Below are 11,580 nucleotides of genomic sequence, written 5' to 3'. Positions count from 1 at the left end.
CACTTATTAATGTCGGATTATTGACAGTCTTTTGTAATTAGCTATAAGTGTAACTGTAAGTGGCTTGGTTCTCTGAGTGCAAAAAAAAAGGTTTGCACACGGCACAACTCTGCTCTGTCTGTTCACTGCATCTTGTAAAGGTAATAGAAAAAAAATATTAAAGTTTTGCCTGACCCTTGATAGATTGGGCTGCTAAGGGTTAATGCAGGAGGTCAATAAAAGCTTGTTAAAACAAGAAACGTTTCCATCAAAGGCATTCTTCGCTCAGGGTATCAACAATCAGGGCATGATATATTTAGGGTAAAGATGAGATTCTACCCAAAACCAAAGCCGAATTCCTTCTTGGGCCTATTAAGACTTAGCTGGCTAAAGCTCGTTGTTTCTATGGCCATCGGTTAACGAGGGTGTCGTGTTGGCGGCACAAGGACCAACTGCTTTTACTTTCTTTAAATAGTATCGCATCATTGGGAGCATCCTAAAAGTTCAAATGTTTAAAATCCCAATCATCGAGGGGATTTGAGATCGGGGTCCTTCTGTCAAGAAGGCATGCGCTTTAACATTCGTACACTCATTAGTTAGCTTTATGTTATTATGACGCTCAATAGTGACCTTCAAAAAAAAAAATCAACAGTTAATATATAAACATAAAAATTACGTTATTTGAAAGGTGATTATCAGATTGTATAACTATCAATAAAACATTTTCAGAAAAAAATAAAATAAACGAAACAAACCAGAACTTTATTGTTTATTTTCAACAATAATATTTATGTAAATATTTTGCACATATTCTGTTTCGTTCACATTTATTTGGATTATCTTGTCCAATATGACTTTGTCCTCTCGCTTTAATATTATGCGCATTTCCCTTTAGAAAAAAGAAACACAATATAACATCATATTACTCAACAATAAGATGGAGTGACGTGCAAAAGTAAATGACTCGAATTTACTTAATGTAACTACATAGAGAAAGCAATAATGCATTAGCTTCGACTTTCTCAAGAAATAATAAAGTAAGAGCATGTTTTCGCACTAAACTCTGAGTACTTACCTATAGGGAATGGGTCAAGTGTGATTTTGCAAACTTTGCCAGAGTCCTTGCAAGGACATGTTCCTGTGATCGATGATCCGGGCACTGCTTTGTAGCAAACTGTTTAATAAGAACAGGGTAATAAATGATTTCAATAACGTTGAATAATTAATTGGGTTTCAATTTGACAAGCTTGAGATAGAAAAAATGAGCTGCGAAGAGAGAGGGAGAGAGAGAGAGAGAGATTGAGAGTGATAGAGAGAGAGAGAGAGTATGGGAGGGAGAAACTAGAGAGAAGGGAGAGAAAGCGTGGACAGAGAGAGGAAAAGTATGCGAGAGAGATATTATATTATATATATATACTAAACATATGTTACCCGCGACCCGCGGGTCTTTATTTGCGCATTACTTTCGATATAGTCACTAAGAGTGTTTTGTAAACAATTAAACGAAATAATAATGTAATAAGTAAAGCGAATGTGTCAATGTAAAAATAGTGAGAATGAAGCTATCAAATCAGAATAGCTAATAGGCTTAAATCCATTTTTTCAAATTAAAACATTTGCTTGTAGGCCTACATATATTTGATTAAAATTTGAGATGAATAGACTTAATTTTGTATGTTTATGTGTATAAAGTATAAATGTTCGTCAGGAAATCTGTAGTCACAGATATAAGGAACTAATTTATGTAAAAAATGATTTTGAAACACAAAATCGAAGGTTAATTTTATTATATAATGAAATCAATGGATCTTCTTTTGTATTTTCATGTGTCAAAGTAAAAAACTATCTGCGCAAAGTGTATTTCTTAAAATTAGATCTAGGTCTAAATCCTTTCGATCTTTTCTCATGTCAACATTGTAGACATGACCTAGATCCATAAAATACTATAGCTTTAATAGAGTCGGACACATTTTTTTTAGGGTCTTAAGTTTGTTTTAGGGCTACAATACATACACTACGGTCTAAGTTGGTACCCAAGGAACATCCCTGCCTAGTTTTATCAAGATTGGTCAAGCGGTTTTGATGTCTATAAGTAACATACATCCATACATACATACATACATACATACATACATACATACACCACACATTCTACTTTATAATATAGATATACTAGACATATGTTATCCGCGACCCGCGGGTCTTTATTTGCGCATTACTGTCGATATAGTCACTGAGAGTGGTTTGTAAACAATTAAACGAAATAATAATGTAATAAGTAAAGCGAATGTGTCAATGTAAAAATAGTGTGAATGAAGCTATCAAATCAGAATAGCTAATAGTCTTAAATCCATTTGTTCAAATTAAAACATTTGCTTGTAGGCCTACATATATTTGATTAAAATTTGAGATGAATAGACTTAATTTTGTATGTTTATGTGTATAAAGTATAAATGTTCGCCAGGAAATCTGTTGTCACAGATATCGGGAACTAATTTATGTAAAAAATGCTTTTGAAACACAAAATCGAAGGTTAATTTTATTATATAATGAAATCAATGGATCTTCTTTTGTATTTTCATGTGTCAAAGTAAAAAACTATCTGCGCAAAGTGTATTTCTTAAAATTAGATCTAGGTCTAAATCCTTTCGATCTTTTCTCATGTCAACATTGTAGACATGACCTAGATCCATAAAATACTATAGCTGTAATAGAGTCGGACAACTTTATTTTTTTTGAGGGTCTTAAGTTTGTTTTAGGGCTACAATACATACACTACGGTCTAAGTTGGTACCCAAGGAACATCCCTGCCTAGTTTTATCAAGATTGGTCAAGTGGTTTTGATTTCTATTCGTAACATACATACATACATACATACATACATACATACATACATACATACATACATACATACACCACACATTCTACTTTATAATATATATATATATATATATATATATATATCTAGAGAGAGAGAGAGAAGAGAGAGAGGGAAGAGAGAGAAGAGAGAGAAGAGAGATAGAGAGGGAAAAGAGACAGAGGGGAGAGGAGAGAGAGAGAGAGAAGAGAGAGAGAGACAGAGAAGAGAGAGAGAGAAGAGAGAGAGAGAGAAGAGACATAGAGAGAGAAAAGAGATAGATGGGGAGAGGGGAGAGAGAGAAGAGAGAGAGAGGAGAGCGAAAAGAGAGAGAGAGAAGAGAGAGAGGGAAAAGAGAGAGAGAAAAGAGAGAAGAGAGAGAAGAGAGAGAAGAGAGAGAGGGAAAAGAGAGAGAGAGAAGAGAGAGAGAAGAGGGAGAGAGAGAGGAGAGAAGAGAGAGAGAGAGAGGGATAGGGAAAGAAAGAGGGACAGATAGAAAGAAGAAAGGAATAGAAAGATAATAATCAGGCGAGTCCGAAGATAAATGAGGAACGCAGTATTTCTCGTGGCTAGGCAGCCCCAGCTGCAACCTACATATTTTGCTGAAGTATAACCATTGTTAACCGGTAATTACCATGAATGAAGTAAATAAGTAGTTACTTTTTTTTATTATTATTTACTCATGGATTGCCCACGAAATGAATAAATGCGCAAAGTTTGAATTTGATCCGAGAATTGGGTGTGGGAGAAATAACATGTACCCACTTTTTACCAGACAGACAGACAGAGTGAGTTGATGCAAGAGAGAAAGAGAGATCGAGATTGAGAGAGAGAGAGGGAGGGAGGAAGATAAATTTCGTCTTAATTGTCGCTCATTAAAAATGTTGCGTTAAAAACTTGTTCCATCCCGTCTCCATAAACCAGTTTCTTACCTTCACCGTTAGCGGCGCCAGGAACACAGTAGCCTTCTGGGAAATCCAGTAATTTGGTTGAAATGTCGACGCCGTATCCGCTGTCGTAAGCGTAGCCATAGGGACTGCTGCCATAGGCGTTACCATAGGAGTTACTGTAGATGTTACCGTATCCGTTGCCGTACTGGGAGCCGTAAACGTTATTGTTTGGACAGGTTCTGGCATAAGTAGTGTCCAGATACTGGACACAGCAGAATGTGGCTGGGCAGTGAGAATTACTGAAACATTTCTTCAGACGAGGACAGAAGGCTGAAATGTCAAGGAAATAGATAAAGAAAAACATTTAAAATATTTTTTTTTCAAAGCAAATACCTCCTTAATGCAACCTATAAAGTGATTGTTTTTCTCTTAAAAGTTCATGAATGTTAGGTTAAAGAAATGGAGCACTTTCTTTACCCCACCCCTCCCTGTATCTCCCCGAGATAAATCCTGGTAAAACGAATGTATAGATCTTATCTTACCTTATATAATACAAACGTATTATCTTGCATGCTTTATTGAATTCCATTGATACAGATTTAGATCTAGTCTTAGAAGACGATGCGCAAATGGTTCTTGAAAATTGAATATTTAAGTCTTCAATTCCAGAACGTGATAGTCCTTTCAAACCCGATGTTGGCTCTAGACCTAGAAGATAGATCTAGTTCTCTAGCCAAATGAATTTTTTTTTTCATTATTAACTTTAAAAAATAGTAACTTACAAATTAAAGTTTTCCCCGTGTGGCCAACGAGCTAGTAATTTGTTTCTCATCGTCGGAGCCGTTTTTCATATCAGCGTTCTGGTTCCGCCCTGCAAGTTCTCTCTTGAAAAGATTAAAGTTCCCCTTTCAGACCTTGCGTTTACTTCACCGCCAACGTAAGACAGGCACCCAGGGGACTCCGAGGTGCCCTAAAAATCCAGAAATTTAAAATAAAGTCTTCACCGAGATTCGAACCCAGGACCCCAGGGTCGGAAGCCGAGCGCTTAACCACTTAGCGACCTCACGAACCCCTCTTGAATAGAGGTATTGTAATAAACGCATCATAGAATACGCTTGAATCTAAGGATACTCTGCTAGAGTAGAATTTAGTTACCAAACAAAATACATTTTTCTTTAAGTTTGTTTCAGCTTTTAACTTCTTTGGAAGTAGTTCAACATTTTAAATTTAGCGGAATTGTTTGTAAGCCTAGACATAAAATGTATATATATAAATCTCTTAGCGGACCAACCATGTGGTACACCACGGTGAAAAAAATCATGGAAATATTAACTCCTTTCTTTGTGCAAGTCGGACTAGTGTTAACCCACGTAACTTTCGCGACACAGAGCGAGGTTCAGAAAAAAGCCGCTTGTCGGCTCGCACACCTCTGTTTCTGTTCTGGGATCTTCAAACTACACAATTGGAGTTCTCCTAAGTTTGGAAATATATATATAGATATGGCTCCTTCTGTCTCGGAGGACAATGGATGCGCCCAGATGGGTCACTGGCTTTGGTTGCGTCTTGAGATTGGGCAGAATCTGGACTGACTGATCAAGCCAATATATATATATATATAAGAGTAAGAGGAAGGGGGAAGGGAGGAAGAGATAGATAGATAGATAAGATAGATAGATAGATAGATAGATAGTTCTAAATATACTTTTTGTTGAAAGTTTCCCTTTGTTGGTTTTCAGTTTTACTTAAGCCCTTGTATATGGATTTTTCATACACCCAGGACATTTATAAATAGCTTGCTTATTGTGCATTCGGCGTGCAAAATACGGACGTGTTAAACGCACTGTACTTGTATTGAAAAAGTATATTATGGTTTGTGTGCATTATTTAACACTCAAATTTCTAAGTTTCTAGCTCAAATTTAATGTTATAATTTATTTGGCAACAGTGGTTTTGTAATAGACTATCCATGACCTTTCTTAAAGAGCAGATTACTCAACTTAGTCATGGAAAAAAAAAGTAAGCTTTCAATCTAAACAAAACATACATCGTACATTACATCTTTACCACCTTTACTTTTCCCCGACTAATGTCACAGATACCCATTTAAGCTGGGTGGACTCATAGGCGCCCGAAGATCCTGAAATAAGAATCCCAGTCTTTACCAGGATTCGAACCTGGGTCACCCGGCTCGAAAGCCAAACGCTTTAGCCATCGCGCCTCCTAGGAGTGTAGTAAATCAATCTGAAATCTTTGGACTCAAAGAGAATGCTTTGTTATCATTAAGAAGTTCTAGAGATTTTTTTGAAATACCTTGGTTAGTCGTACTATCAAAAGCCAGTGCCACACATTGCGCTGACCGGTAGGTTTCAATGCAACACTCATCAATTTTACACTGTAGGTCATTGCAGGTAGTGCCATAGGACTGGGTCCCATAGTTCTGTCCACTTGGGTAGGTCATGTATTGGCTGGAGACATAAATAAATGCAACCGTTATACTTTAGACCTGTTTTATCTTCTGAATATAATTCTATATATCATGAGGATGAAAAAAACATTATATTGTTGACCAAATAATAGTGGGATTGTGAGTAAAGGAAATAAACCTTTCAGATGATGTAAAGGTCATCTGTTTCTATGGCCGACGTATAACGAGTGTGTCATGTGACCAGTACAATACCCAACCGCCTTAACTTTTTCCAACTATAGTCAGGTACCCACTAGAGTCAGGGGGACTAGAGCTCCTGGAATTGAAACTATCATTCTTCACCGAGATTCGAGCCCGGGACTCCAGGTTCGGAAGCCATGCGCTTAACCACTCAGCCACCGCGCCCCATTTTATAAAAATTTACCTCCCCTAAATACTGTCATTTGAAAAATCCTTTTTAGAAAGCTTATATAAATCCACTCTGTCTGTCTGGTACAAATTTTGTACACGTCATTTCTCTCACACCCAATCTCTAATCAAGTTTTTTTGGACATTTTGTTCTTTTACCTGACAAAATTGGATCAATAAAAAAAATTTAACGGATTAGTTAATAAACTATTGGTAATTAATCATTTGTTTAAAATCGAACAAGGGAAAGAAAGCGTACTGACAAGCATCTGACCACTCAGCCACCCTTTCAGAGTTATGAGTCTTACCGAACTGATAACCTTCTATCTTTACCATTTTTATATAATTAACTACTGAATGTCAGTTTTTATTAACTCTGTATATTATGCAAGCATAATTAAACCAATATTGTATCAACAAAATTATATGCGTGTACCTACTTGTAATTGTACTGTTGTCCTATGGTAACATGAATCAGCACAAGTAACAGGAGACCAATACCACATTGGAGCTGCCAAATTATTTAGAATAGGATACAAAATAAAATGAGTATATTCGATTTTGAATTCCAGAGGCACGGGGTTTTACGATAATTAAGGTAAGAAAAAAAAAGCATTATAGATTTCATATTTATGGGACAGTTCACAAATATATATATATATATATATATATATATATATATGGATTTAATCCTCTTATTACATTTCGACACCTTTATTCTCCCGCTTCCCATTCTCGGATCAAGTTGAAATGTTGCAGAATTATTCATAGTCGATGACAAAACACGAATCAATCAAAAAAAATAATAATTATTTAATCATTTAGTACTAATCAATTGATTTTGTTTTCTATAGCAGAAAGGAAGCTTAACCTTGTTGTTTGCAGATAAATGACAGTAATTAGCGGTTCTTTCCCTTAGATAAGCTTTGTTGTTTTGTTTTGTTTCAAAGAATTGTTTGTCTGTTACATGTTTTTAACTTTCGAAGATTATTGTCCAATGCTATCGCGACCTGCTTGGAGGTGGATAAATATTGCAGTATGTTACCAGATAGACAGCAGTTTGAGAGTTAAAATTTTAATAGTGGGCAACACGAAACATACGACTTAGCTAGCAGAAGGCCTTCGCGTATTCCAGCTGTTAAGAAACCTAACTAATAGTCTCAAGAGCTGAAAACATGAACAAAGTATTACAATTTTACAAGAGTATTACAATTTTAAAAAATATTTACATAAAATGTTTAACTGTATTTCAAGATGTAAAGAATTTTGAAAAAAAGAAAGTATTTGTTACCATCATGATTGTGTTGGTCTTTCTTGCCTGCTTGTGGAAGATCTCACATACTCTGTTTTTCCTGTACAAGCAGACCTTATATAACTCGAGTCTCTTTCCTAAAATTACCTCAAAAATTCGGTTACACAATCTTAATAGATCATAGATTTAAGTCAAACAATCGGAAATCTTCAGTCGAATCTTAATGACATTGCATTGAGATGTCCTAACTTAGATCAGCGGTTCTCAATCTTTTTGTCTCGGCGACCCCTTTTAACAATAGTCAACCATGCGGCGACCCCCACCCCAACCTTAAAATTATTTTCGTTCATAAGCATAAGAAATCGTAATCCTGTTGTAAATATCTGAGATATATTGCCTACGTTTTATGTTGATTTACAAAGCATACGTAAAATACATTGCTTATCAACATGAAATGACAAATATAAAATCTAATTGTATCATTGACTTGCTTCTATTTATCTCTCATTCTCCGTATACATTGCTTATCAACATGAAAAGACAAATATAAAATCTAATTGTATCATTGACTTGCATCTATTTATCTCTCATTCTCCGTATACATTGCTTATCAACATGAAAAGACAAATATAAAATCTAATTGTATCATTGACTTGCTTCTATTTATCTCTCATTCTCCGTATACATTGCTTATCAACATGAAAAGACAAATATAAAATCTAATTGTATCATTGACTTGCATCTATTTATCTCTCATTCTCCATATTCGTGTTGCATACTAAGGTGACAATTTAAAAAGCGTGACGAAACAAGAGTTCCGTAAATCTCCACAATAGTGTCCTGGCAGTCTTGTTTCTGATTCACCAGGTCAGGAATTCTCGGGACAGTCTTTGCATGATCACAACGAATGCCATCTTCTGATTAAATATTTTTCTTGATCGCTAACAGACTTGAAAACTCCTTTTAGCAAAAATATATTATTGGAAAAAGATTTTGAAAAGCCGCAACTCAGAAACATCGGAAAATGATTGCAAATACTTGAATACAAATTTGTGTAGCTGACATTGAAGAGAAATCATTTTTTTAGCTGCATCGCTATTGAGTATAAAATATAAAATGCAGTTTTATTGTCTCCGTGACATCTTCAACTTTGACTTTGAATAAACTTCTGGCAAACGTGATGTCAAGTAGATCCGGAAAGTATGATGATATTTTGTCCGCAATCATTCGTAAATGATCTTTCACAGAAATTATAATTTTACCTGTTTGTCAGGTTCAATATAATTTTCCTCCTAGAGAGCAGATAAGATTGGCTAAACGATTTCGTCCTATTTTGTTTATCAATTCGAAGTTTTATTTAGAAAGATCGGATTCTTTTTTCGAACAAATCAAGGCATGTTGGTAATCAGGCGGCCGCGGGAAATCTGTTATAATTTATAAAATGGTTTAATTTAAATAATTTACACCTAGAGTTAGCGCGGTTCCTATGAAAGTGTTGGTCACTGCGGCCGTCTAGGTTGCAGTGGCCTAAGGCCGGCCCAGCAAAATAGCGGCGTATACGTGGGTCGACTATTCACTTATAATTCATAAAAACAAACAGAATATGTTTTTTTATCAAATTAAATGTTTAGAACAATGGAGATCTATGATGTTTTACATTTTTATCAGGTCTAATGTGTGTGTTCTCCAATTCAATTCATGGGCGTTTAAGCACTTTGTGATTTTACATGTATGTTAACGGTCTGGTCGAGCCGCAGTACGAGGTCTTTGCCGGATCAGTGCGGGCGGGGACCTGGACGATATATGAACTCTTTATGTTGTCTGTTGTATTTATGTGTATTTTTCTGTTGTGTTGTCTTTATATGAGAAAAGAGTCCTTGTAATCACAACAAATTTCCGTAAGGATCAATAAAGCAGTCTTAGTCTTAGTCTTATATATAAGCATTTTGTGTAGACTTAAACCTCCACCTTCTCGTTTTTATTTGAAGCTCTTCTGTCTTAGCCACTGTCTGAAAATAACATGATGAAATAGATATGCTCCTTTTCCTCCATTGCTAAGATGATTCATTTTGAAATCGTACCACCCTCTTCCCTCGTTTTTCACCCCAGCCTCTCACACTATACCTCCTCTCCCCTCACTCCCTTTCTCCCTCCCCGCCTCTTCTTCCCTCCTTCCCTCTCCCTGTTACTTCCCCCCGTATCGTTCCCTTTCCCTCTAAGCAAAGCAAGAGAAATCTGAATATCTGATAATCCTTTTTTCTGTGTTTACGCGAGCTACTAAGACTTAACACAATGGTCGTTGTGCCGTGTGGTCAGGCCGGTACGGATTAAACGTCTCGGGTTCGAGAGCAATTTAGATAACAGAACTATTGAGGTGTAGCCCCTGGACATGTTTAATGGTTACTATAAATGCTGGATGTCAGGCCCAGTGAAAGAAAAGAACGTGTTTCTCAATTGTGTCCCTTGGTGAAGTATTTTTACTAACTACTATTGTTTTTAGCATTTATTTTTGTTTCATAAAAATTTTTTTTTTAATTATCATGAAGAGAAACTAATAAGATATATATTTGTTTAAAGTTGACAACTAAATCCAACAAAAGTGCTGCCATTTATACAATCTATATTTTCTTTTTGGTCTTATGCTTTTTTTCCTTAAATAAAACTTCTTGCTTATATATTATAGACTTTGTACTTTGTTGTTTTCTTTTCATCTTAAAATTATTTTTTTTTTCACTTTTTTTTAAATTATTATTTTTTCACTCTTAGTATTCAAGTTAATTAGACACACTCAGAGTCAAAAAGGAAAAAAAAAATTGAATAATTTTATTTTCTATACAGCTGGAATTGTGAACATAAATTTTTGTTTTTAGACATACACTATTTTATAACCATTTCAGAAAGATCGCTTCATGTATTATTGAACTGATTTAATGAATACTTTCAGAAACTCTACAGGAATCACGGGAAGTAACAATAAAATTGTTTTAGCTGAAATACGTGCTTCGCTTCGATTGAAATCCTCGGCCAATGGTCATTTGGACCGTCACTTTTTTCCCATCCTTCAATGGTTGGCCAGCATAGCAAGGTCCAGCCCAACCCCCTTCCTTTCTGCCACAACCACTTACTTTTTTTGCCCTCGAACTTTCGAAATCCTCCCCCACGCCCCTTTGTTTTTCTGCTCTTTCATCCTTCTGTCGAAAGGCTCACCACCCACAACCCACCACCCACTAATTTAATCTTTTCCCACTTACTTCCTTAACTCTTTCTCTCCTAACTGACGATACCAACGTTGATTTCACCAGAATGTGGTAAATAATTACGGAGAGAAAGAGTTAACTTAGCCACGGGAAATGCTGCATTCATCATTAATCTTCGGACTCGAAGACAAGCCTTATTAGTATTATTATTATTATAAATATGTAGAGAGATGGTGACCAAGAAAACTATGGAAAGCGAAAAAAAACATGGGCGTCAGCTCTGGAATAACAATAGCTGGCTCCCCTATCACCTACACGAAAGCCACCTTGACCTACGATATATGTGGACGGGAGTGTCTCTCCAAAATAGGGCTCCAAAGCCACGTGGAAAAAATGTTTTTCGAGATGAGTCATAGTCGTTACGGCTGAAGCAGCAGCAACAAATATAGTCAAACTCATTAAATTCGCTGATGATACTGCCATAGTCGGTCTTCTTTAAGGAGACGAAACTCAGTATCGAAGCTCGATAGAAGAGTTTACAAACTGGTGCACTGGCAACTTTCTAGAACTGA

At 35.9% G+C, this 11,580-nt stretch overlaps 1 protein-coding gene across 1 annotated transcript; it reads right to left on the bottom strand.

Moving 5' to 3' along the window:
• Positions 1–746: 746 nt before the first annotated feature.
• Positions 747–7,065, bottom strand: LOC129926974 (uncharacterized). Its single transcript, XM_056033893.1, has 5 exons — positions 7,000–7,065; positions 6,037–6,191; positions 3,769–4,056; positions 1,055–1,153; positions 747–868 (listed from the first exon to the last, which is right to left on the bottom strand). Exons 2-5 carry the CDS (start codon positions 6,182–6,184, stop codon positions 855–857), a joined length of 549 nt encoding a protein of 182 aa, XP_055889868.1. The 5' UTR covers positions 6,185–6,191; positions 7,000–7,065; the 3' UTR covers positions 747–854.
• Between the last annotated feature and the right edge of the window lie 4,515 nt (positions 7,066–11,580).

This window comes from Biomphalaria glabrata, chromosome 6, assembly GCF_947242115.1.
Source record: "Biomphalaria glabrata chromosome 6, xgBioGlab47.1, whole genome shotgun sequence".
Lineage (NCBI taxonomy): Eukaryota > Metazoa > Mollusca > Gastropoda > Planorbidae > Biomphalaria > Biomphalaria glabrata.
Note: the sequence above shows the minus strand (reverse complement) of the source record. Positions and strands in the feature narration are given on the sequence as shown.

Bases quoted from the DNA above. Each gene is read 5' to 3' on its own strand.
- LOC129926974 (XM_056033893.1), bottom strand. From the start codon at position 6,184: ATGACCTACCCAAGTGGACAGAACTATGGGACCCAGTCCTATGGCACT. The intron at 4,057-6,036 runs GTATTTCAAAAA...TTGACATTTCAG, and splicing joins TGATAGTACGACTAACCAAG to CCTTCTGTCCTCGTCTGAAG. The intron at 1,154-3,768 runs GTAAGAAACTGG...CTTATTAAACAG, and splicing joins TGGCGCCGCTAACGGTGAAG to TTTGCTACAAAGCAGTGCCC.